We start from the raw sequence: 23,527 nt of genomic DNA on the forward strand, positions 1-23,527 counted from the left end.
AACGTATGTAATGTTACTACTTTGCCTGGAACCAAAGCCACTGTTTGCCACCAGCATGTTCATGTTCATGTTCATGTTCATGTTCATGTTCATGTTCATGTTCATGTTCATCTACTACTTCTACTTCTACTTCTACTTCTACTTCTACTTCTACTTCTACTTCTACTTCTACTTCTACTTCTACTTCTACTACTACTACTACTACTACTACTACAATAATAAATACAATGTAAAAGATATTTAATACATATAACATGAGCAAAATAAGATCACGGAGAACCTTTAAACATTTGAACAGAAGCACAAATGACCAAAATAGGTTTAATTTGTTTCCCTCAATGCAGCAGAGATTGCCTGGTCCATTCCAGTCCGAACATCTGCTTCTTTGCATGAATTTCGCCTCTCTGCTAGCTTCCATAATTGGGCAATATGGTGTCTTTTTCAATACACATGTTTGAGTTGCCAAAGCCGGGCCACTGGAGAGGGCAAACCCGACACGACTCACCCACGGGGAGGGGCGGTGGTAATGAAATAAAATCATTATGCATGCATTGAACCACTGCAGAGACAGAGAAATAGCAAATGAATATATTATTAGGACCAAAGGAGGCCGCCAGGAACTTGGTCTGCATTTCTCAGGATACCACTGCAACGTGAAGCTCATTAGGCATTGTACTCCGGAGCAGCATGCCGAGCCCTTTGGGCTGAACATGAAACATATCTGGCAACGCAGCTGGTTCTCAACATGGCATCTTCAGGGCTCATTTTAAACTGCTAAAGACCTACTCTGCGAGCTAAGAACCAGAAGCATCAACAGATGAATAAACACCAGTCAAAACAAAGCTGGTGGCCATCTTAATGTATATCCAAGAAAACAGCTTCAAAGGTCGTGCAAATAGGCTGCAATTAAGAGTCTAGTCTCTGTGTGGAAAGGAGCATCACCATGTATACCACCATGTATACCACCATGTATACCACCATGTATACCACCATATATACATGTATACTACCATATGTACTACCATTTATATCACCATATATACCACCATGTATACCACCATATATACATGTATACTTCCATATATACTACCATTTATATCACCATGCATACCACCATGCATACCACCATGTATACCATCATATATCCTAACATATAAACTATATACCACCATATATACCACCATGTATACCACCATATATACATGTATACTACCATATATACTACCATTTATATCACCATATATACATGTATACTACCATATATACTACCATTTATATCACCATATATACATGTATACTACCATATATACCACCATATATATTACCATGCATACCACCATGTATACCATCCATGTATACCATCATATATCCTAACATATAAACTATATACCACCATTTATACCACCATCTATACCACATAAAAAGCCAAACACCTATTAAAAGTGAAGTTCCTTGTGCCGACCTTTGGAAAAAGTCAGGTGAAAAATAGAATAATGTTGGGTTGGCAAAGTTAAAATACAGATTGCCACAAAAAAGTAAGAACTATAAGCACTAAATGGAGATACACGTTTAGATTATGTATATATAGTATAAATCTAAAAAAGTGTGTCAACCAACACTAAATGTTAGCTAATAGTTGGTGCCTACATATATGTCTTTTAAATGTGCACTGTTCTGACATTGTTCTGAATCTTAAAGAAACTTTATGTACCCTGAGCTCTTACAGTTTTAAAAAAGGTATTACAGCCAAAACTAAATCTGCATTGCCAGTATGGCTGAAACTAACATTTATTAGTTATTTTAGTAGTCGACTAGTCGGAAATTCATTTTTCAATTAGTCGACCAAATGATTATTTCTATTGTGCGTTGAGAAAGGTTGTAATATGGTGACTGAAGGCTTCTAAATAAAGGATCATAATGAATAAAATGTAGTTTGATATAGTCATGCCGCTGTCTTTGTTATAAAAGATCTTTTTCCAAAGAGAATCTGTATAATCCAGATAGAGATTACGATTATTAAAACACAAATTCATTATATTTTTTAATATTCATTTAGCCACAATTAGTCTATTATTTGTTGCTGCTCAACTGCCAGCTTTAAACAAACTTGATTTCAGTGTTGAAATTGGCAGCCCAAATGAGAAACTCATGTGGGGCCCATTTTGGTTTCTGATAATAATCTTAAAAACCAAAACACCAAATGATAACAAAAACAACTCGGCCAACATGGCCGATGTTTTTTTGTAATTAAGAATAAATTATCATTAGAATTGTTAGCAGTAAAAGCTATATTTGATTTGAACGTGTCTACCACATGTCTGGAGACACAGCTAGTTCATGTTTATTGAATTTAAAATCTAAATCTCAGGAAGTATGAGCATCTCATAAATCCTGTGCTCAGGTCTCTGCACTGGCTCCTGTGGCTCAGAGAATAGACTTTAAAGCAGCTCTGCTTGTGAACAAGTCTCTCCATGGCCTAGCATCAAAGTACATCTCTGCCATATGAACCATCTCACACTCTGAGGACTTCAGGGACCGACCTCCTGTTGGTGCCCAGAGTCATGGAGAATCTTCGTTTCAGTTTTATGCAGCTAAAACCTGGAACAATCTTCCTGAAGATTTAAGACAGGCCTCTACTTTGACAATGTTTAAATCCAGGCTCAAAACAGTTCTGTTTTTCCGTCTGCTGTGCATATGACTGAAAGGTTTTATTCTTCACTCTTCTCTTTTAATGTTCATTTTGTGATGATTATGTTTTGATTTGTTGTATTGTGATTTTAATGTCTTTATTATTCTGTAAAGCACTTTGAATTACTTTGTGTGCAAATTGCGCTTTACAAATAAATTTGCCTTGCCTTATAGAATTAAAAAATCTTAATCTTATAGTTCCTTTAAGATATCTGTACATTTAGTATTATTCCTTATATGTAGGCCCATTCTTACCCTTATCTTTAAATTGAATGCATGTCAGTTTTTGTCTTTTTTCAATCTGCTCTTTATTGTGTATGTATATCAATACTTTCACCTGTCTGTGGTCATAATGTTTTGCATGGCCCCATCACTGTCGAAACGATTCTTTGTGCATCAACCTTACAGGGCTAAGACCAGCAGAAAAGAATGACAAGTAGCTCATCCGTCATCTGTCGCGAGCACCGGAAGGGGAACAGAGGCAATGAGCCCAACTACAATCTAATCAACCACGACTACAAGATGGCCAGCAATTTCCGGAAGCCTTTTGGGTTCGGGAGGGTGGGTGACTCATCCAACACCTGCGGGAGGGAGCCTTGGTGACCTACACTCCGTCGACTTGTCAATAAATGTCTGAGCTTGGGTTTTTACAAGGCCATAAGTCTCCAGGTACCACCGCCAAGACACACAACAGGCAAAGCTGCAGGGGGATGGCATTTCAGCGGTGCCATTTCTCCGGGATGCAAAGAAGAACAAGCCAGCTCTGACAGATGGGGGGCTAGAAGAGGGGAGAGCGCTTTAGATAAGACAAGTCCAATGTCAGCACTCAGGGACATTGGCAGTTTGGCATAGTCGGCTCTCTTTTGGGGAAGATAGCAAATGTAGGGGGAATAAAAGCTTGTAAAGACACTAAAACGTCAAGTAATTTATTGTTGTTTTGGTTCCATTTTTGTTAGATAAGAGGACATTAAGCTGTAAAAACTTGGTTGCATTTTTTAACTATGCATGCTGAAGTAGTCCTAGCCTAGTACAAAATAATGGAGATGGGTCCTGAAAGCTGCGCAACGGTGCTCACTGCTCCTGAAGAGATGCCCCAGCGGCAATGAAGGATGAGTCAAAGTGCAGGACAAATTTCCCTATGAGGACACTAAAGTATAATTTAACCTTAAGATTAAAGGGCATGTTTAATATACAAATCCTGCATATTTAGGCTGAGTTCTTCTCTCAAACAGAAAACACTCCGTTCCACCTTGTGCATGCAATAATACAGAAAGTGCTCCACTGTGTTTTTAAACTCCATGTACATTCACTATCATTTGGATAATTTCAGACCTGCAATTTGCCATTTCTACTCAAACTTGAAAACAATGAAAACATTTTAAGTATTGAGGATGTAGACAGATTAATGATAAAGGAATGTGTGAATGAAACAAAACACAACTCAAGTTATGTTTTTGAGAATGTGACAGCATTATAACATGGCTTAAAGCTCAAGTTAAAGAGTCAATTTTGCGTAATATAGGACCTTTAATTTAACTATGCGAGTAGGAATGGCAAAAATCACACATTTTGAGGTCCAATATATTGCTAAATAAAAATATCATGATAAATTATATTATTGAAACTACTTCATCCCACTTACAAAAATGACAATAAAGAAATAGTTTCCCGAAAAGATTTCTAAATGTAAAATAATAATAAAGATTTAATAACAAATCATGAGCATCTGTAATAATTTCCCCACACTCAATACAAAAAAACCACATACACTGCCTGGCCAAAAAAAGAAGTCGCCACCTAGATTTAACTAAGCAAATGGGTATGAGCCTCCTATTGGATAATTACTCTAAGTTCAGCAACAGTCTGTGCTCAAAGAATGAGGTCAGCTGACACCTGAATATACTGAATGACCTGGTTATTCCATCAATGATTTTTTTCTTCCCTGATGGCACAGGCATATTCCAAGATGACAATGCCAGGATTCATCAGGCTGAAATTGTGAAAGAGTGGTTCAGGAGCATGAGACATCATTTTCACACATGGATTGTCCACCACAGAGTCCAGACCTTAACCCCATTGAGAATCTTTGGGATGTGCTGAAGAAGGCCATCATCAATGCAAGATCTTGGTGAAAAATGAATGGATGGAAATAAATCTTGTGAGATTGCAGAAGCTTATCGAAACAATGCCTCAGCAAATGCATGCCGTAAGCAAAGCTAAAGGTGGTCCAACAAAATATTAGGGTGTGTGCTGGATGAGGAATGAAATAAAGAGAATGCTGAGATATCATCACAGGATCCCCAGCAGGGCACCGTATGAATGAAATAAGTCAATATTGGTGGTTTTCAGATTCTAGAATATAATATATATGATGGCACAGTCCCAGATGGAGGTAAGAGCAGTTTTTTTCTTACTTGACTGACAAAGCACAATGTAAATTCCCAGATGTTGAACCTGATAATTTCCATTAGTGACTACACCCTAGAACTTACAATATTAAAGCAAAAATCTGCATTTTAACAAAGCAATAGCAATAATCGTGTCAAGCCTACTAGTGAAATGGTTAAACCTGGGAGCTTACATATTTTCAACAACCACTTCAATGACAAAATAGTTACTTTATTAGAATGGAAATATCAGATTCATTGTTGCTGCCATTTAAATTAACAGCAATAGTGTCACTCAAAATAACAAAGTGCATTATAGTTCAGCTTTTGGAAGAGATTGTATTTGTCCTTTCAGTAACATTACACGGCAGTCAAAGATCGGATCTACAGTATTTAAGAATGGAAGGATCTTGACTTACCCCATCCAGCAGTGTGTTTGAGAGGTGGACCCGAGGATCTTTACGGAAGGGGAACTCCAAATTGCCTATGTGGAAGATGCTGTTGTCTCTGTCGACCATGAACACTTGGTTCTTTCCATTGATGAGCATCATGTACCTGTGAGGGCAAAGCAGGCTTTAATAGGAGGAAGTCAGACCAGGCACAAGGCTTCATTAAGATAAATATCAGGAAAAGAGCCTCGCCAACTGGGTTTGAGAGTGCCAGGGGATTAACAGGTCAAACACATCTTATTGTAAAACTACTCGATTAACGTGGGGCTCTTGCACCTTTAATCCTTGTTCAAACCAAACACTAAAGTGTCATTAAAATTGTTTAATTTCTACCAATTTGATATTGGCATCAGCAAATATCAATATTCAAGGCCGATATTTTTTGGCACTGCCACATTCTCTGCATGCCTATTAGTTCCAGATTGTCTTCAGTGCATTAGATTTCTTCTTTCTGAACAGACTCATGAGTAAAAAGGAAATAAAAGTGTTGTACGACTGTTGTCAGAGCCGTGCTATGAACTTTGAAAGCTAAATATCAGAATCTGCAGATATCTGCTGTTGGCCACAGCAGCAGGCCAAATATTGGATATCGGTTAAAAAAATCCATATGTGCCCTTCCCTAATATTGACAACATAAAATGAATACATTATAATGACATTATGTTAAGAATGCATTTATTACAATGAAAAAGCTTCAACTTGTACCCAAAATATCCAACTTTCATTTGCCTTTAGAACATAGAAAGATTGTGTTAAAATAGGGAATTAGCCAGAATTGTGCAGTGTAATTGTGCAATCTCATGCTTAAATAAGCAATAAGCTAAATATGCGACTCTAGGAAATGAAAATAGCTGTTAAGCTGACTTTGTAATGCTTTCTTGGCAACAAAAATCACTGTTTGGAGACTCATAAACTCTACGAGAGTTGGCAATTTACAGCTTTCAATTCAAATACAACAAGCTTTAATCAGGGCTCCAGACTACCGTAACAGTTTGAGTTGGGTGGACCAGTGCATCTAAAATTTACATTTGGGTACCCCGGAACATGATTTGAGTGCACCAATGCCTGTCAATTATTTAACCCATCATAAAATGCCTCAACAATAAGGGCTGAATATATTAGTTCATGGATACTTTTACTCCGATGTACATTTATTCCCTACATATATTCTCTATTTATTCTCTATGCTACACTGACCATACTTATCAAAGAAAAAAATAAACTAAATAGTATTTCAATAATGACTATAGTTTTACATATTCAGAGTTATTTGATCCCAAAATATTAAGAATTTACCTTTTAAGATACCAATTAAAGCTGATATAGTTAGTATCATATTTGAGATAAGCGAGCTATGAAATAAAGATTAGCTTCACAAATTAGTCAGAGTGAGAGGTCTGTGCTTTTAAGTATTGTTACAGATCGCTATAGCACGTGCAGAGTGAGCCCTCGTACTAGTTGTTGATCTTTGATGACTTTTGCCGCCTAGTTTTATTTTCTTTTTCACCTTATGTAACAGCAGTCTCAAACGATTTAAGTAACTAAATGCAGTGTAGAGTAGATGAAAAAAGCCAAACTTATGAGATGAATTAAGCTCTGTGTACCAGAGCGTGACCTGAACGCATTGACTTCGGTCGATCGGACTGGCGTTATAGATCTGGTCAGAGGTAGTCCGAGGTGAGGCGAGAGCAAGTGAATTAACATTTTTTTCTTTTAGTTGTCAAATAAAACAAACATTTAAGTGTGTTCTATATAATTTAATCGATGTTTATAATGAGGAGAGAGGACACATGAGAAGGGTTTGATGAGGATCTGGCAAGTGCACCGGCATGACCAAGGAAGTTTGTTGCACCAGGCAAAATTTGAACTCCATATGTGCCCAAATTGTTCACATTCTCAAGCCCTGTTAATAGGCTTTGAAAAGAAGTAAACAAGCTTCCAATTTCAATGTTTTACCAAAGCAAAAACTTTCCCTTTAATCTAGTTGGGCTCAGTCAGTTATCAGCATAGACTGTGTAATTTTGGGACAAAATACAAAGCACAAAATGTGTCTAGTCACTGCTAGCGTGGCTATGCTGTCGGAATTTTTTATTGCCTGAAATATTGAAGTCATGCCTTAAAAAGAAGTTGCTTGATTTCGCAAACCGTGCCTCATATCTGGAACTGTGGAAATATGTGGACTACTTAAGCACGGGGGGAAAACCAATTGTATTTCCCATTACTACCTCCCTTAGCAGCCTTGTCCTGGCACAAACAGGAAGAAGATTACTCTATCTTAAAATTGCATACATCACGAGGGCGAGGTGATTTGCAGAGAGCCTATAATCCTTTGGTTTGCAGGTGAAAACAGTACAAATATCCAATATTTGCCTCAATGTTTAATATTTCAGAGTAAGTAAAGAGAAAGTTCATTTTCGAATGTGCAACAGACAAAAAAAGATAATTGCAATGCTAACTAATGTGCTGGAGAATAAATAAAACTGCTATAACAAACTATGTGCGGTATCTATTTTAATGCCTACTTTAATCCACAGTGCAAGTAATACTATGAGTAAGGAGTTTGGTAGGACATGTGCTAGGCTTTGTGCCAGCCTCAGCATTGTGAGTTTGAGACTCGGCTGCAACAACTTGGAGAATGCCTGCTTCACTCTTCACCCCAATTTCACGCTACTGTTGCGTCAAATAAAGCATGAAAAAATAAATACATACAGATTATGGCATTAAAAATAATGCAGTGTAAGAGACTACTGTTGCTGTGTGAACGCTAATGTCAGTTAAGGGCCTGCACCAGAGCTTTTTTTTCCAATGTATTTGAGCAGCTCCTGCAGTGAAAATATGTCCACAGTGTACTGTGTACATTTAATTACAAAAGCTTTTTATCGTACAACAATCAGGAGTAGTGTGGTTAGCATGCAAGTTCTTGTTAGCATTACCGTTACAGTAAACCTCTGCCTTGTCTTCTAAAGGTGAAAAGCATTTACTCTTCTCCTTTAATGTTCATTTTATTTTATTCAGTCTTATTTATGATTAACTGAGATTATTTATGTTTCATTTGCATTGTGATTTTAATGTCTTTATTATTCGGTGAAGTACTTCGAATTACATTGTACTATACAATTGTGCTATACAAATAAACTTGCCTTGCCTCGAGGAATAACTTGGACCGCTGCAAACCTTTTAAATTAAATAGTTCAGTGTTTTAGGTTAATTTTAAGTTATCTAGAAGTAACAGCTCTAAAGCTCCCTGAGAAAAAACCTACAAAAAACAAATCGGACTTTGTCGCTGAATCCATTCTTGCATCCATTCTTGTCTGGGGACATTGCTGTTTGAGCTGGTGATTCAAGGCACATCCAAGACTATGGTCTGTCACCAATGAGGCCACTTCCAAGGGCAACTGGCCATTTCAATTTGTCTAGAGTAAAATGGAAACAAATGTTTTTGGAGCCATCCCTGCACTATCCTGGAGTCAGGCTCATTACAGTGTGTCCCTGTATGTGTTACTTCGTCCTGGCTTCTGTGAAAACCAAACCAAGTTAAAGCGGAAAATTGCTTTTCCACCCAGAGGCTCGTTCACCTCAGGGGATATTAAAAGTTGAGAGCAGTGACTGTGAGGCTGTTGAAAAATCTGTCAAAATAAGTCAAGCTCTAAAGCACGAGTCAGGATTTAGTTTAATCTAGATCAAGTTTAATTTAGATAGGCTAGTGAACCACGAGGACCAGCTAACAAGACACTTACCTCCAAGAGCTTTTTGTTTACTTCCAACTTTTGTTTTTTTTAAGTTTGACATTAATGTTTGCAGTAGTGCAAACCTATTCCTCATTTTCTTAATGCATTCTGAACATCCTAATTCTTCACTGTGATGAGTTTATAAATTTATTATACAGCTTTCAGAAGAAAGAAAGGAGTTTTGACATAACGCTAAAAAACAACTAGCATGCTATCAGCACCAGTGTGACTTTCTGGTTCATGGCAAAAATGCTTTATAATAAGATACAGAGAGGCCGACTTATTTTGACCCCAAGAGTTGCTCTTATAATATGTCTGTACTGGGGCAAACAAATTTTACTCAACTACTGTACATTGACAGAAATTGCGGTTCTTCATGTGAATAAAAGTGTAAATTCAACCTTCTGAATGTTTCTCATAAACATATTTTACAGGGTGACTTTCTGTTAAACTATGGAAAGGTACAGGTCATATAGTGCTCACCAAGGTTTTGTAGTCACTAATGAGTGAGTGTTTTCCAGTGGAGACACAAAGTCAGACAGGGCACAGACAGAAGCATTGATCCTCCTTTAGTTGGCTCTGAACTCAAGACACACCTAAATGCTGCTTCTGTTCTTCCTGTTCAACACAGTCAAGATTATAACCATGGATGGATGAATGGATGGATGGATAGAAATAGTGTATAATAAAATTCCTAATCTTACAGCATATGGAAGACAAATAGATGTTCTACTCAATGAATGTTCAATATACAAACACACAAAAACCTGGAGCATACCATTTTGGACATGTCGCTATTATGACGCAAACTAATCCAACTAAAAATTCCATTCCATAATACAGTTGTCTTATCAAGTGACTTAAAGGGCCTGTACCAGTTTTTTCCATGGATGCACAAAATGTGACCCAGTAATGATACAACGTATAAGCAGCTCTTGAAGTCAAAATAAGTCAGTTGCATATTGCCTGCATCTAATTATGAAATGGTTTATTATCCAAAAATCAAGAAGTGCATTGGTAGCATGCTAGTTGTTGTTAGCTTTACCATGATGACAAAACTCTGCTCCGGTTTCTGAAAGTTGTAAAGTGTGTTTATGGAGTCACATGGTCATCACAGTGAATAATTAGGATGCTAGGAATGCATAAGGTACATGAGGAATAACTGCAAAGGTTCTGATTTTCACATTTGTAAGACAGTAAAAATCAGTTTTCTTGTCTGTATTACATAATGAAACCAAATCTTTTCACTCACTAGAAAATCTTAACTTTGATTTGGTTCCACTGCTGAATTTCTCTGCTCAATTTGTCCAATGCAAGCAACTGACTTATAAATTAGGAACAGAACAATATTATGTCATGGTGATCACAAAGCATCACAATATTATTATGTTAAAGGGGCGCAACAAAAACTTTTTCTGGTGTTGGGTTTCCTGGAATGTTCCACAGTATGGCATTTAACATATCTATCTCCATGGGGACAAGCAGGTAATGCCACCGATCCAAGGCTCTAGAAACATTTAAAGAGAGACACAATCTACTTTTGCCCGGAAAGTTGTACAGCATTTTTGTTAGTTACATTGTTACGTTTTTACTGTAAACCATTAATTTCTTATCAATAAACACCTTCTGTAGCAATAATTAAACTTGGCTATTGTCCATGTGAGCCTTCTGAACCGTACTGTGCTAATAGAATTTACAGATATAAATACACATATTTAGCAATTTGCACTCTTCATTACAAGTCTGCTATGATCCAATTAAGCTTTGAACGCCAAATACCAACGGTGACGACGTTAATGTTGGAATTCAAAGGTTAAGTGTCCTAATCAATACCAGTGAGAGGAGCAGGCTAATTAGCAAGCATTTTTGTGTATTCATTGTAAAGTAATGAGTGGCAAGACATGGTCTACAACGAACTTTCACATTTTGGACAACAAAGAAATAGGTTAAAGTTAGTTGAGCCGCTTTTAGCTTCTCCTACCTGCTGTGTTGAATCATTAGAGAGTAAGGGATTAGGTGTAATAAAGGAGCCGTAACAACCAGCTGGTTCAAAGTCGGACTTGACAAGCTGCCAAAGAATAGCGGAAAGCTGTACCAGATGACAAGAGTAAAGTATAGTGGTGGTTTTCAAACTGGTTATGGTCTCATTAGAGTTTGCAGTCATCCATGACAATCTAACATTAAAAGGTGCACAATGCAAATTTTCTGATAGAAGGTTCGCTATCTGCTCATCTCCATGGGGATGTTATTGCTTAGCCTTGAATGTTTCACCGTATGGCCATTTTTTTCCTTGTTCAAAAACACTATGGAAACATGCATTGTTACTGTGAGTGGGGTCATTTCTCTGCAACTTGGCCTGGTCACCTACTTGTCTCCGTGGAGGTACTCTGGAATATGTATGGAGGCCATACTCCGGAATATTGTAGACATATTGTAGCACCTTTATATAAATGCCCCAAAAATAATATTACTGCTTGATCAAAATTTGACTTGGGTGCAAAACAATTCTATGGGTAGATTGACAGTATGTTGCCTAACTGCAAATAATTCTGAGATAGACAGAAAATAGTACAAAAGCAACACATTGAAGATGCTGGGATGAAATGTGTGACAGACATGACAGCTCCTTGCACCGATTATGTAATAAAAGGAGAACTGCGCTGTAGCTGTGTCAATGGAGTTATTCATGTTTTTCTTCTGAAGTGTTGGGTTAAATATGGCATCAACCAAACCAATCTGTTTTGTTCTTTATTTTTAGATTTACTGTTATTGTTTATGCCCTTAGCAAATGCTTCTTAAAGTTGAGAAGGTATTAATCACGTTTTCCCCATTTCAATTTGTGATACCCCAATACTGAAGTAAAAGTTCTTCACAACATCTTCTCAAACTTTTAGGTTCCTATGGGGCATTTCATTTTTAAGGCTTCTTATCTCTTTTCCAGACACACTTCATCAAAACACAACAATGGAAATAGTGCTGTTTGAGCTCTTGAGTCTTACAAGTGAAGTGAAGGTTGCAGTCTCCAAGGAGACCATGTGGTTACCTGTGTCAAACCATATGTACAGTATCCACTGATATTGGCATCACTGGCAAATATTAACTAATTATCCTGGGAAATTGTCCTTAGTGTTTTGTTGTTTTTTTTGGGCATACATGATCCAGACTATAAAACATTGACACTGACAATAAGCAAAACAAAATAGTTTCATGTACGTATGAGTGCCACAGTTATTGGCACCTCTATAAAGTAAAGGAGAGGAGTTATGTCAACAGAACTTCTGACAATTGTCTTCTTTAGGTTATTTTGTAAACATATTGTGGGCCATTGTTTTTGTATAAGAAAAAGACACTATCCATTGCAGTTGCAAAGCAATTCGACTCCTCAGCAGTCCATGTAATGGCTCCTTCAAAGAGAAGAATGTGTAGCTGTAGTGTTATGAGATTGGGATCACACTTGGAGCAGCAAAATGACCCTTTGTGGTACCTTTGTTAAGTTTACATTCAATACAAGATGTGGAATTACAATGAACATGTAAAATGTATAAATGACATCGGCATGTCCCCTATGGGGGGGAGAGTATAATGAAGAGGTACAGTGGGGTTTTAAAGCCTTAGTAGAGGAATAGATTGATCAAAGAATCTAAGAACTAAAAGAAAAATAATGACAAGAGGATGCCCCTGCACAGTGAGATGAGATTGTACATGTGAAGAGGGCTGTCTGTAAGAGCATCCTGCAGACAGACCAGTGTCGCTACAGAGAAGATCCGTCAACCAGAGCAGACACAACAAGCTCTGCACAGAGCAGGAGAGCTTCGCCTGCTGTCTAATTGGCCAGTTAGCTGCGGCTAACGCTGTCAAGTACGTTCTGAGGAAAGCAGGAGGAGCCCATTAGTGCTACACACTCGCAGTGGTCCACTGCTTCATCCTTCTGTCCGTCACAAGTTATGTTAACCCAAGACTATTTGGTTTCATCAGCCGTCCAAAAATATACAAAGCTCCTTCAGTCAAACCAACGTGGGTTTTTCCCAGTCTGCCCTGCATTTCACTGCTGCTGAGATGCTCAGATCCGAGTCTTATCTGGCCTGTCCCGGGAGCACTTTAGCCCTAATGAGGCACGTGCCGCTCCACTGGTCCTGTCCCACAGCATGACTGACAGCCGCTGTGCTGCAGGGACGCTGCACATGTAATCCTGCTGCTCTGCCCATTATTAGAGCAACGTCAACACAAGGGATTTTCTCAACAGCCAAAAGGGAATTCTCATTCAGACAACAAAGAGAAACATGGTCAATCTTTCTTCAAATCAAGTATATAAAGCGCCCACCAGTGAGCTACTGGTCAATTGGAACTGGGCAAAGGCAACTTAAATAACTATGTGATATGAACTGAAGCAGGTGTTTGGCAAGTGCAATTGAGGGCAAAGCCAAAAGAAGAAAATTGTATTTTTAACCAGTATTTATACGTTTAATACTATCAAGTCAAAGTGTGAAAAGTATCAGACACCAAAGTCCCACAGCTCAACTTGATTTGAGAAAAAGCTTGTGATTTGCTGAGACGTGACAAAGTGATCTCTACACCTCTTCTTGGCCTCGCTCAGCTGCAGATAACGCCCAACAAATGAAATCCCAAATGAAAGTCGCTGAGGTGGTACAGAGCCGGGCCTGAGGAGCATCTGCTAAGCCTGTGTTTTCTCATTCAAAGCTGCACTTAAACACATCACAGCTTTAGGGCTGCAGAGACTACCGTAAATTTCGGATTATAAGCCGCTACTTTTTTTCCACGCTTTGAACCCTGCGGCTTTTACAGCAGTGCGGCTTATATATGGAATTTTACTGGATAACGGCCCCTGGGGGGCGCTCTCTAGCTGTAAACATAAAAGTGAGACAGACGTGGGGAAAGATTCTGCTCTGAAGAATTCACTAGTTTTGATTTTGAACGATCATTTTGCGCATCATGAAATGGATATGATGCAGTTTTTAAGATAAAGAAACAGAAAGGAAACAGAGCAGGGGTCGGCCTTTAACACGCAAAGAGCCATTTGGACCCACTTTCCACGTAAAATAAAACACTGGGAGCCGCAAATACTTTTTGACATCTAAAATGAAGATAACACTGTATAATAAAAATAATGTAACGGAATAATGTAGGTTTTACTTTCACGGACAAGCCTTCTACACGTGGCAGATAAATATGGCAAAAACAACTTAAGTGCATTAAAAAAATACAACTCACCAAACCGCTGCATCATGCATCGCGCTGATTATGTGATTATGTCTACTCTACTCCGCAGTTTCTTTAAAAAAACAACAACAAAAAAACTCGTAGCGTATCGTTTAATCCCAGGTGCTTATTCTCCATGTGCCAAAGCAGTTTTGAAGGTTTCATTGCCTTATTTGCTTTTCCCGTATGTTACGCAGAGCGGACTGTGCGTGAGAGTCACCTGTAGCGACAAACCCAGATTTTAAGTAGGCATTGTCTGTTAAATTTATCTTTCTTTTTCTTGGAGATCGTAGTCTCCTCTTCTGGCTCCTCAGTTGTCCTTTTCCCCTTTGTTAAAAGCTCTCCAAAGACTTTTGTTTTGGCTCATTTTCACTCGCTTGTGGCTCTACTTTTGGGCGACATGTCTGATGTGTTATACGTGATACGTCACCGCGGAGACAAGAGCAGATAATATACTTGCTACTACATCAAATAGATTTCTGTGGCGATTTCCAGCAGGATTTTCATGATACATCTACGGACGAGCTTATTAGTGTGTCATTAGGGACGGGCCAAAGTTGCTCCTGACCCCTGTGCGCACAGCGTCTGAAAATCAGGGCTCTTTACGCAGGACTGTGAGCTGTGTCTGTCAGTTCCCAAGCCACGCAGAGCCGCAGTATAAGGCTGAAAGAGGCGCATACGGCTCCGGAGCCGCGAGTTGCCGACCCCTGAAATAGAGCCACTGCACGTGAGCTCGACATCAATGAATCCAACTCGGTCAATGTAAAAAGACGACAAAAGTTTTCAGAGGAAATAAAAGCAGATTTTCCGTGTTGGTGCAGCTTTATTTTCTAAACCTGCAGATGTGTTCATCCCGTGTTGATGTCGTGTTGGTGCCAATTTTCAGGCACAGTTTAAAAAAAAGCGTGTCGGTGCACCGTCTTTCTGTGTAAATATCTCATGTTACAATATGAAAACCTGCGGCTTTTATTCAGGTGCGGCTTATATATGTACAAAATTGATTTTCTCTTCAAATTTAGCTGGTGCGGCTTATATCAAGGTGCGCTCTGTAGTCCGAAATTTACGGTATGTGTTTTCAACCGCAAGCTATCTGCAAAACTATCTGCAAGTCATGCTGTTTACAACTCCCAAAATGTACTTCTGAACATTAAGAGAGCACCAAATATCAGGCTAGTTGACAATATTGGTACCATTTTGGAGATTGTAATGCAAGTGGAAATTGCCCGTGCAGAGTTTAAAACCGCAATGAAGCTAACGTCTCACTGAAGCAGATTTGGTCCTTAAGGAAGTTTTTAGCTGGTGATAAGAGTTCTTATGACTAATGTCATTTGGCCTGTGAATATTTCCACCACTGTAATGGGTACTTGGCCAAATATCTGATAACTATGAAAACTCTGACATTTATTTCATTAGGCTTAAATGGAATTGGAAATTGGGTTGTCGAAAAACTAATAGTACATAATCTAGATTCGAGTAAGCACTGATAATATAAGTTCTTGATATCTTTTAGAAGTAGCATGACTACCTGATAAAATTAAGTATTAGGTGGAAAAGAAAACTACATTATATTGTGTTATGAGGAGAAGATAAAGGAGATAGTTATTCAGTGGTAGTAACAGTAGTACATCACTGAGCATCACTTTTAAAAGTGTATTCTGTTGTTTTAAAATCTTTACTGAGTATCAGGCATTTTCCTTAGCATTTAAAAACAGTTTGAAATTTTAATATAGTGTAAGCCCTCAGGTTTCCAGGTGAATTGCCCCCCTATTACCTTAAGCAGTACTTTTTACTCTTTACTTTGCAAATATATCCTTGATATAGTCAATATCAAATATTTAGTGTGTCCTAGTGAGGATGAAAGCATGAATAAAGGTCTGGGAGCTCATTCTAACCTGTTATAAATGCACATACCATATTTTCCGGATTATAAATCACACTTTTTTTTCATAGTTTGGCCGGGGGTGCGACTTGACTGTATAATTTCACATCTTTGTTATTGTCGCACTGACATCTGTGCGTCTACTTCCGTAGCAGGCGGAGTTGTTCAGAAGCAACACCGAAGATGAAGAATTCAATGGATTTAGTGATTTGGAGTAAAAATCATAAAATTGTTAGGTTGTTTTTTATGCTTTAGTTAAATGATTAACTGTTAATATCTTACTTTAACATAACAAACAAATATTCAGTTCGCCGTCTATGCTTCATATAGTTAAATAAATATACAAGGGTCATTCAATAAATAAGGTGAATTTTTCGGTATAAGGACTTTTAATACAGTTAGAAGCTTACTTTTTTTTGTTTGTTTGACTTGTTTTTCACATGGATTTAATTTCTTTTGCAGATAAAAAAAAATAAAAAAAATTGAGAGTTTTGGCGATTAACAAAGATGGCCAACCAAGAAGCATGCTCCAGGATTGAACAGCGGTCAGTTATCAAGTTTTTGGTTGGTGAAGGGTGCAATCCCATATTCATAGGAGAATGTCAACTGTGTATGGTGCCACATGTTTCAGCCAAAAAAATGTCTACAAGTGGGCTAAATTGTTTAAAGAAGGACAGAGCAGTGTTGAGGATGAAGGCAGGCCTAGGAGGCCTACAGAAGTGAGGTCTCCTGAGGTGATCAAACCATACACCGTTGACATTCTCCTATGAATTTCAACGGGTTTGCACGCTTCACCAACCAAAAACTTGATAACTGACCACTGTTCAATCCTGGAGCATGCTTCTTGGTTGGCCATCTTTGTTAATCGCCAAAACACTCAAAGTTTTTTTTTTTATCTGCAAAAGAAATTAAATCCATGTGAAAAACAAGTAAAACAAACAAACAAAAAAGTAAGCTTCTAACTGTATTAAAAGTCCTTATACCGAAAAATTCACCTTATTTATTGAATGACCCTCGTATGTTATGTAATGGCTGATTAGACATGTTACATTTCACTTGTTTGACCACTAGATGGCGCTGGTGTGTTTGTAATACCTGTAAGAAAATTTACTTGACTAGATATTTAATTTCCCTTTTTTAATTTCCCCTTCATTTATGAGACCATAAATGTGATAATTTTTCATTTGGAACAATATTGTAAATGTTTAGTTTATCATAAGTCTAGTTTAAGGTTGCGAAAACTACTTCCTGTTTTCCAGTTCAGCCTTTTACGCTAATGTGAAATCTTACCTGACAGAGCACTATTTAAGAAACAATTGAAAAGTATATAAAGAAGTATATATATATAAAGTTTTCGGTTCACCGGTTTGTTTACTAGCAGGTCAAAGTGGTATGTATATTTTCCATGCTTTCATAAGCAGTTTCATGTGTATAAGTAATATGAGCCAGAGCTTACGTTATATTTTATGTGTTTGCCAGTTCTACGGTGTGAACTGTGATGTAGTAAGACCACAGTAAACATCAATGAAAAGAACTCATGTCTCTCGTGTTTGTGGACAAACCGGTATATGTTACATTAACGTAGTTATTTGATTAACTGTTAATATCTAAGGTTAACATACCAGACACGTATTCAGTTCGTTGTCTGTCGGCCCTCCTGTTCGTCTGTGTTTTAGTATCCAGCCCTTGATGAAAAAAGTTTGGACACCCCTGCTCTAATCAGAAGAGATTAGGAAATCATAATAATTCCAAGTTTAAAACATAAGACCCCAATTCACTTCAAGGTTCAAGGTGTCCAATCTGATTTCAGGTCCCAAGTTTCTTTTTAATCAATGTTTTGTTTAAACAGTGCCTTGCTGAGACCGTTGACATGGAAGAGTCCTGCTTTATTAAGTGCACATGGAGCAACTGTTTTTAAAGTCAAAAGATATAATTGGCCACTCTCCTTACTCCTCTCTGGGTCTCAAACCAACTGCGTGCTGACAGAGGACTCCACAACAAGACGATTAAAAAGGCCGTGAGCACCTCCCAGGCACAAGACAGACAGATCTTCTTGTTGTAAAGATATTGCCAGAGGGACTTAGGGGTATTCTTTTAGTGGAGGTGGCAGGCCAGTATTTAACCGCCAAGTGCCTTTGTGACAGGTTTCCAGGCGAGTTAGAGTTGAACTGTCAGGTGTGCTGGCACTTTATTGACCCTTTTTCTGACTGTGAGCTCTTGTTCCAGGAAGCATCCCGAGTGGTCTGCCAGGCACTGTCCAGTCGTCTTGGCAAATTAGCCTGCAGCAAAACAGGCTTGCGAAGTAAATTTGGGACCAGTCGACCAGTATTCAGTTTCCATCCAATTTACATCATTCTTTTCCTCTTTAGTGTTTTAGACTGTAGGCTTTATTTGACAGTGCTGTATGGCGTAAAAAGTGGGGAGAGATATTGCCGAAGCAGGGAATCAAACGGATGATGCTGAGGCTTTTGAATGCCTAATAATACAGTCTCATGATGCTAAGATTTTTTTTTGGGGTCAGTATCTTTATTTGCAACTTGTTGGATTTATTTATTCATTTCTCTAACTTTATTTATACAGGGACACCCAATGAGAGCAATTACAGTCTCTTTTTCATGGGCGCCCTGTTCAAAATACAGAAAAAATACAAACAAAAAAACAACAAATAAGTATACAAGGGTGGTTGTAAACTGAAATTAAAATAGATAAAAGATGAAAGGCCCTGTACCCATTTTTCCATGTTTTGAGCAAAATTTGTCTTGCCCCAGTACAGATGTTATATAAGCAGCTCATAAGGTCAAAAAAGTTCACTGTGTGCTATCTGCATCCAAAGTGTTACCAGTTGTTGTATTACCGTGACAACAAAACTCCTCTCTAGCCTCTCAAAGGTGTGAAAAATGTTTATAAGCTCATTGTGGTGTGAATAATTAGGATAGTTGCGGTGCACAAGGTAAGTCAGGAATAACTTTGGGCCTGCAAAAAAACACAGGCTACTGACTAGGCACCTTACCAGGCTATGTTACCTTTATTCATTATGATAATTACTTGAGAATGCAATGTCCAATTTCATGCAAATCTTAAGATCAAAGTAAGAAAATATTTAAAACTTACACACCAAAATATGGATGAATGTGTGTGAACTCCTGACAGATAAATATTCGATAACAAATCACTTCCAAATCTTAAAAATGCCACAAGCCAAGAGTGGGACATTTTTAAAGAAGCCGGGTAGAAGCTGGGGTGCTGTGCAAAAAGTAAAAGATAAATTGGAATCAGACAGCATGACTGTAATCAGTAAATCTGAGAAAGCACACAAGCTCGGGTCTCATCTCTCCTTTTGATGCATACTAAGCAACTTGCAAAAAAAAAAGAGTTTTACATATTTCATCACCCAAAAATAACTATTTTTATTCTCAGTGCTGAAGTATAGGTTTTTTGAAATTTCAGCAGAAGTATTACCACCACATAATATAAGAATTTTTTATTTTATTTGTAGTAGTAGTATTAGTCTTGTACTTGTAATATTAATCTAGTACTACTAATACTCTTTCTCATGTATAAAAAGTGCATATTTAGTGGAGGTAGGGCAAAACATAATTTCTGAGATGAGACAGGGTACTAGACGAGATTTGAAGATAATTCCTATTATATAAATTGGACGATTCAATTTCCAAGTTTGCCTCAAAATTTGTTTTAATTTGATTTCTTTGTTGCCACTCTTATAGTTCTAAAAAGGACTGCATTTTGGAACTATAAGTGATGTAACTCATTAGCACTTAACCCTTTTTTTCACTCAAAAAGTAAACTCGTGGGAAAACATTATTTTGAAACTTGTGGCAATTGTGATTAATGAGATCACAGATGATATGATTTTGTAGTAGCTGTAGTAATACTAGTATAGTAAGGAGTAACACACATGTGATACAAGCAGCAGTAGCAGTAGTAGAAGTTGGTTGGCACAGTTAGAGCATTTTCTCACTCCTTAATACAATTCCACAGCTGGTTGTCTTGCACAATGTTGTGGGCTTTTGTACTGAAATGTGTTGTGTTTTTTAAATTTCCAAAGCAGAGCATAAACACCTGCTGTGATTACATTCAAACATCAGATGGTTACTAGCTTGTTCGCTGTGCGCCTTGTGGCAACTATTGTGAACACTTGAATGAAGAAAAAATAGCCATTTTCCAAGAAAATCCTAGCGACGGGCCTACAAAAGAAATAATTGTATCTTTTTGGGATTACAACACGTAGCGAGACGAGAGCACAGCTTTAACCACACCATGACCTAGCATCGTGAGGTCTGTTAGAGCTAATTCTCCTAAGCCCCTGTACACAGCTATGGAGAATAACCATAGACAAACTCGCAGCAACAGGGGAGTATATGCACTACAAAAAATACAGGCAAAAAAGTTCCATGTATTTTTCTAACAGAATATAATGTGCTGTTTGTGTTCAGAGAGGGAAATAAAGTTCAGAAGCGGTGAATCCAGCAGTGTATCAGAGCAGACTCAGGTTATAAAAGTCTGGAAAACTTTTTGTGCAGGTAGACAAAATCGAAATTGTACAACACTGTTTACTTTGTCCTTCCATTTCTACATACATATCAACTAGGGCTGAAGTCGCACGGTCGATTAGTTGATTAATGGGACAATGGCAAAGGTGGGTTGTACTCAATTACATTTACTCAATTGCTTTACTTGTACTTTCAGAGTGCTTTTCTAGCAGCACTTTTTCCTACTGGAGTAATATATTTCACAGTGTAATAGTACTCTTACTTTAGTAAAGGTTTTGGGTGCTCTTCCCATTGTGAATAAGTCTACAAGCAACAAAAGCTTTATGTTGACAATATTAATAAATGATTTGTGCATCTTACACCACTCCTTCAGATATGATTTATCTCATTTTTGTGTTGATATTTTGTCCGTCCAGTCACATTAACTATATATATTAGAAGGATTTATATGGGACAATAAGAGAAAATAGTTGTTTTTGCATGAACATCTGTGAGTTCAGTTTAGGTCAGATACATAAACCTAATACTTTAGTGAGCACGCTTGTTTTTAGTCAACTACAGCCCTAATATTAACACCAAATTTATATATTTTTTAATGTTATCAAAGTGCCTATAGCAGCAAAGGAGGAAGAGAAGAATAAAGAAATGTTTCTAACCATTTTGCAAAAAAATTGAATGATTTACTTTATTCTATTTAATCAACACTGATATTGTATGCACCCCAGTGAATGTAGGCCCTGCCAATAACTGACCATTTTCCAAGGGGTTACATAAAGTTAATAGTAGCTGTGACATCAATTACTTTAGATACTGCCATGAAAAGTATTAGTTATGATAGAGAATTTTTTTTACATTACATTGAAAACGCACAACGGTCTTAAAAATAGTTTCTAATATAAACTGAAGAGAACTTTTGGCTACTTTGCTAATAGTTTGTTTTAACGTTTTTGTACCAATCATGAAATCCAATTACAGTACAGATTAGAACTGACCAAGTAAGACTAACCTACCGGTATTAACTGTTTGTATAATTACCATGCACAAAGCCAATTCCCCACACTGCCCCACACTGATTGAAGTTCTAGCTCAAAGTTGAATAAAAACTAAATCCACATTTTTACTAATAAATTTAGTTATGTTTAATACATAGTCCTATAGTGAGAAAACATGACTAAAAAGACTGCCAGCTTCATATTATGCAAGTGACTTGGATAAACAATGGCAGAAGATAGAAACAAGGACGCCAATGCACAGGAGGGCGAATCCACCTTGAATTATAATTAGCCGGGATAAACAAGGCCCTCTTGATTAGTCTTAAGTACAGGGAGTAGGAGCGAGACCAGATTTTAAATTAATCCAATAGGTGTGAGTCAACATGGTGAGAAGTGATATCAACTCCCAAAGAGCCACCAGCCAAATGTTCATAATTAACATCAAATTAACTCAAAACTAGGGAATGCCTGACAACTAAAAACCCAACAATGGCATAGTACAAATGGATGCTAAGGACACATATATATAACTGTTTGAAAATCTTGGAGTGAAAGACTGATAACTTTATAATGTTATAATTCAATGTGCTAAAATAGATCTTAAATTACTAACTTGGTGTTGCGGCATTTAAATATTTGTGTCCAAGAAAGCAACATTCTGCCAGTAACTAGAAACTACTTAGTTAAGTAAAAGTGCCATTACTTCTAGGCACTAAAACAGAATTGAAAGTGGCTTGGAAATTAGAGTGGAACGAAACACTAAATGCACTTGTTTTTCCACTACTAAACTGTGTATACTGTGTTTTAATAGCATTATCTACTATGCCTAGTGATTTTTGGCAACTTTAATGCAAACTAGGTACATTTGCGACTTTCTGGACAAAAAAGCCAAAATCCAAGTGTGTGTGGCCTTCTATGGCTTCTGCAATTTGCAAGTAGTAGGTGACATCACACATGACTGCCCAGAATACAGCCAGATGTTTCTAATTACAAACGCCTGGACGAAGGTGCGAAGTTTGAAATGTGGATACTGTCAGAACAATCACACTGTTCCTTATACCCCCAGACCTTGCCCATCCTCACTCTTTTATTTAATCCTCCAGGTACTACCCAAGTTAGCAGCTCTATTTGAAATGTGATTGTGAAGGAGGTGTTTAGCCCCACTTTAAAAAGAACAACTTGCTTAATAACACTACCACTGTTCTTCTACGACTAAACGATCTCGCCATGCTGTTGTTCTAATACAGTATGTCAGGTAAAGTAAATTAAAGCAATTATTTTCTCGCAAATGACCCTCCTCAGACACTTGACAACATTAGTTACTATAGTATATGAGCAGAGGTTTCTTCAGAGTGGTATTCGGCATAGACCTGTCTTTAAGCCACTGCAGTCTCATGGTCATGTCCCTGGAGAGGTGTTGTTTTTAGGGCCTGCCCCACCATGATTAGACCCCAGTGAATACCAGGGACTACAGCTCCGGGATGACCCTTAATACATGACAGAGCTGCCTGCCTTCCTTGTCGCTTCAACAGTTCATAAACAACAAAAGAACCCATGCCACACAATATTCATTATCATTGTACCCATGATCATTAAATGTCTTGAAATTGATAGGCACTAAACAGTGTGAAACTCGACTGTGTGAGAGACTTGAAAAAACTGGCTTGTCAGTATCC

General features: G+C 37.7%; 1 protein-coding gene across 1 annotated transcript in view; it reads right to left on the reverse strand.

Annotated features, from left to right (window-relative positions):
- Nucleotides 1–23,527, reverse strand: part of rngtt (RNA guanylyltransferase and 5'-phosphatase) — a 131,845-nt gene that overhangs the window by 92,377 nt on the left and 15,941 nt on the right. The window contains exon 9 of the mRNA XM_033991028.2: nucleotides 5,495–5,630. Coding sequence (XP_033846919.1) covers nucleotides 5,495–5,630 — 136 coding nt within the window. The remainder of the gene's footprint in view (nucleotides 1–5,494; nucleotides 5,631–23,527) is intronic.

Source organism: Periophthalmus magnuspinnatus, chromosome 24, assembly GCF_009829125.3.
Source record: "Periophthalmus magnuspinnatus isolate fPerMag1 chromosome 24, fPerMag1.2.pri, whole genome shotgun sequence".
In the NCBI taxonomy this organism is placed as follows: Eukaryota; Metazoa; Chordata; class Actinopteri; order Gobiiformes; family Gobiidae; genus Periophthalmus; species Periophthalmus magnuspinnatus.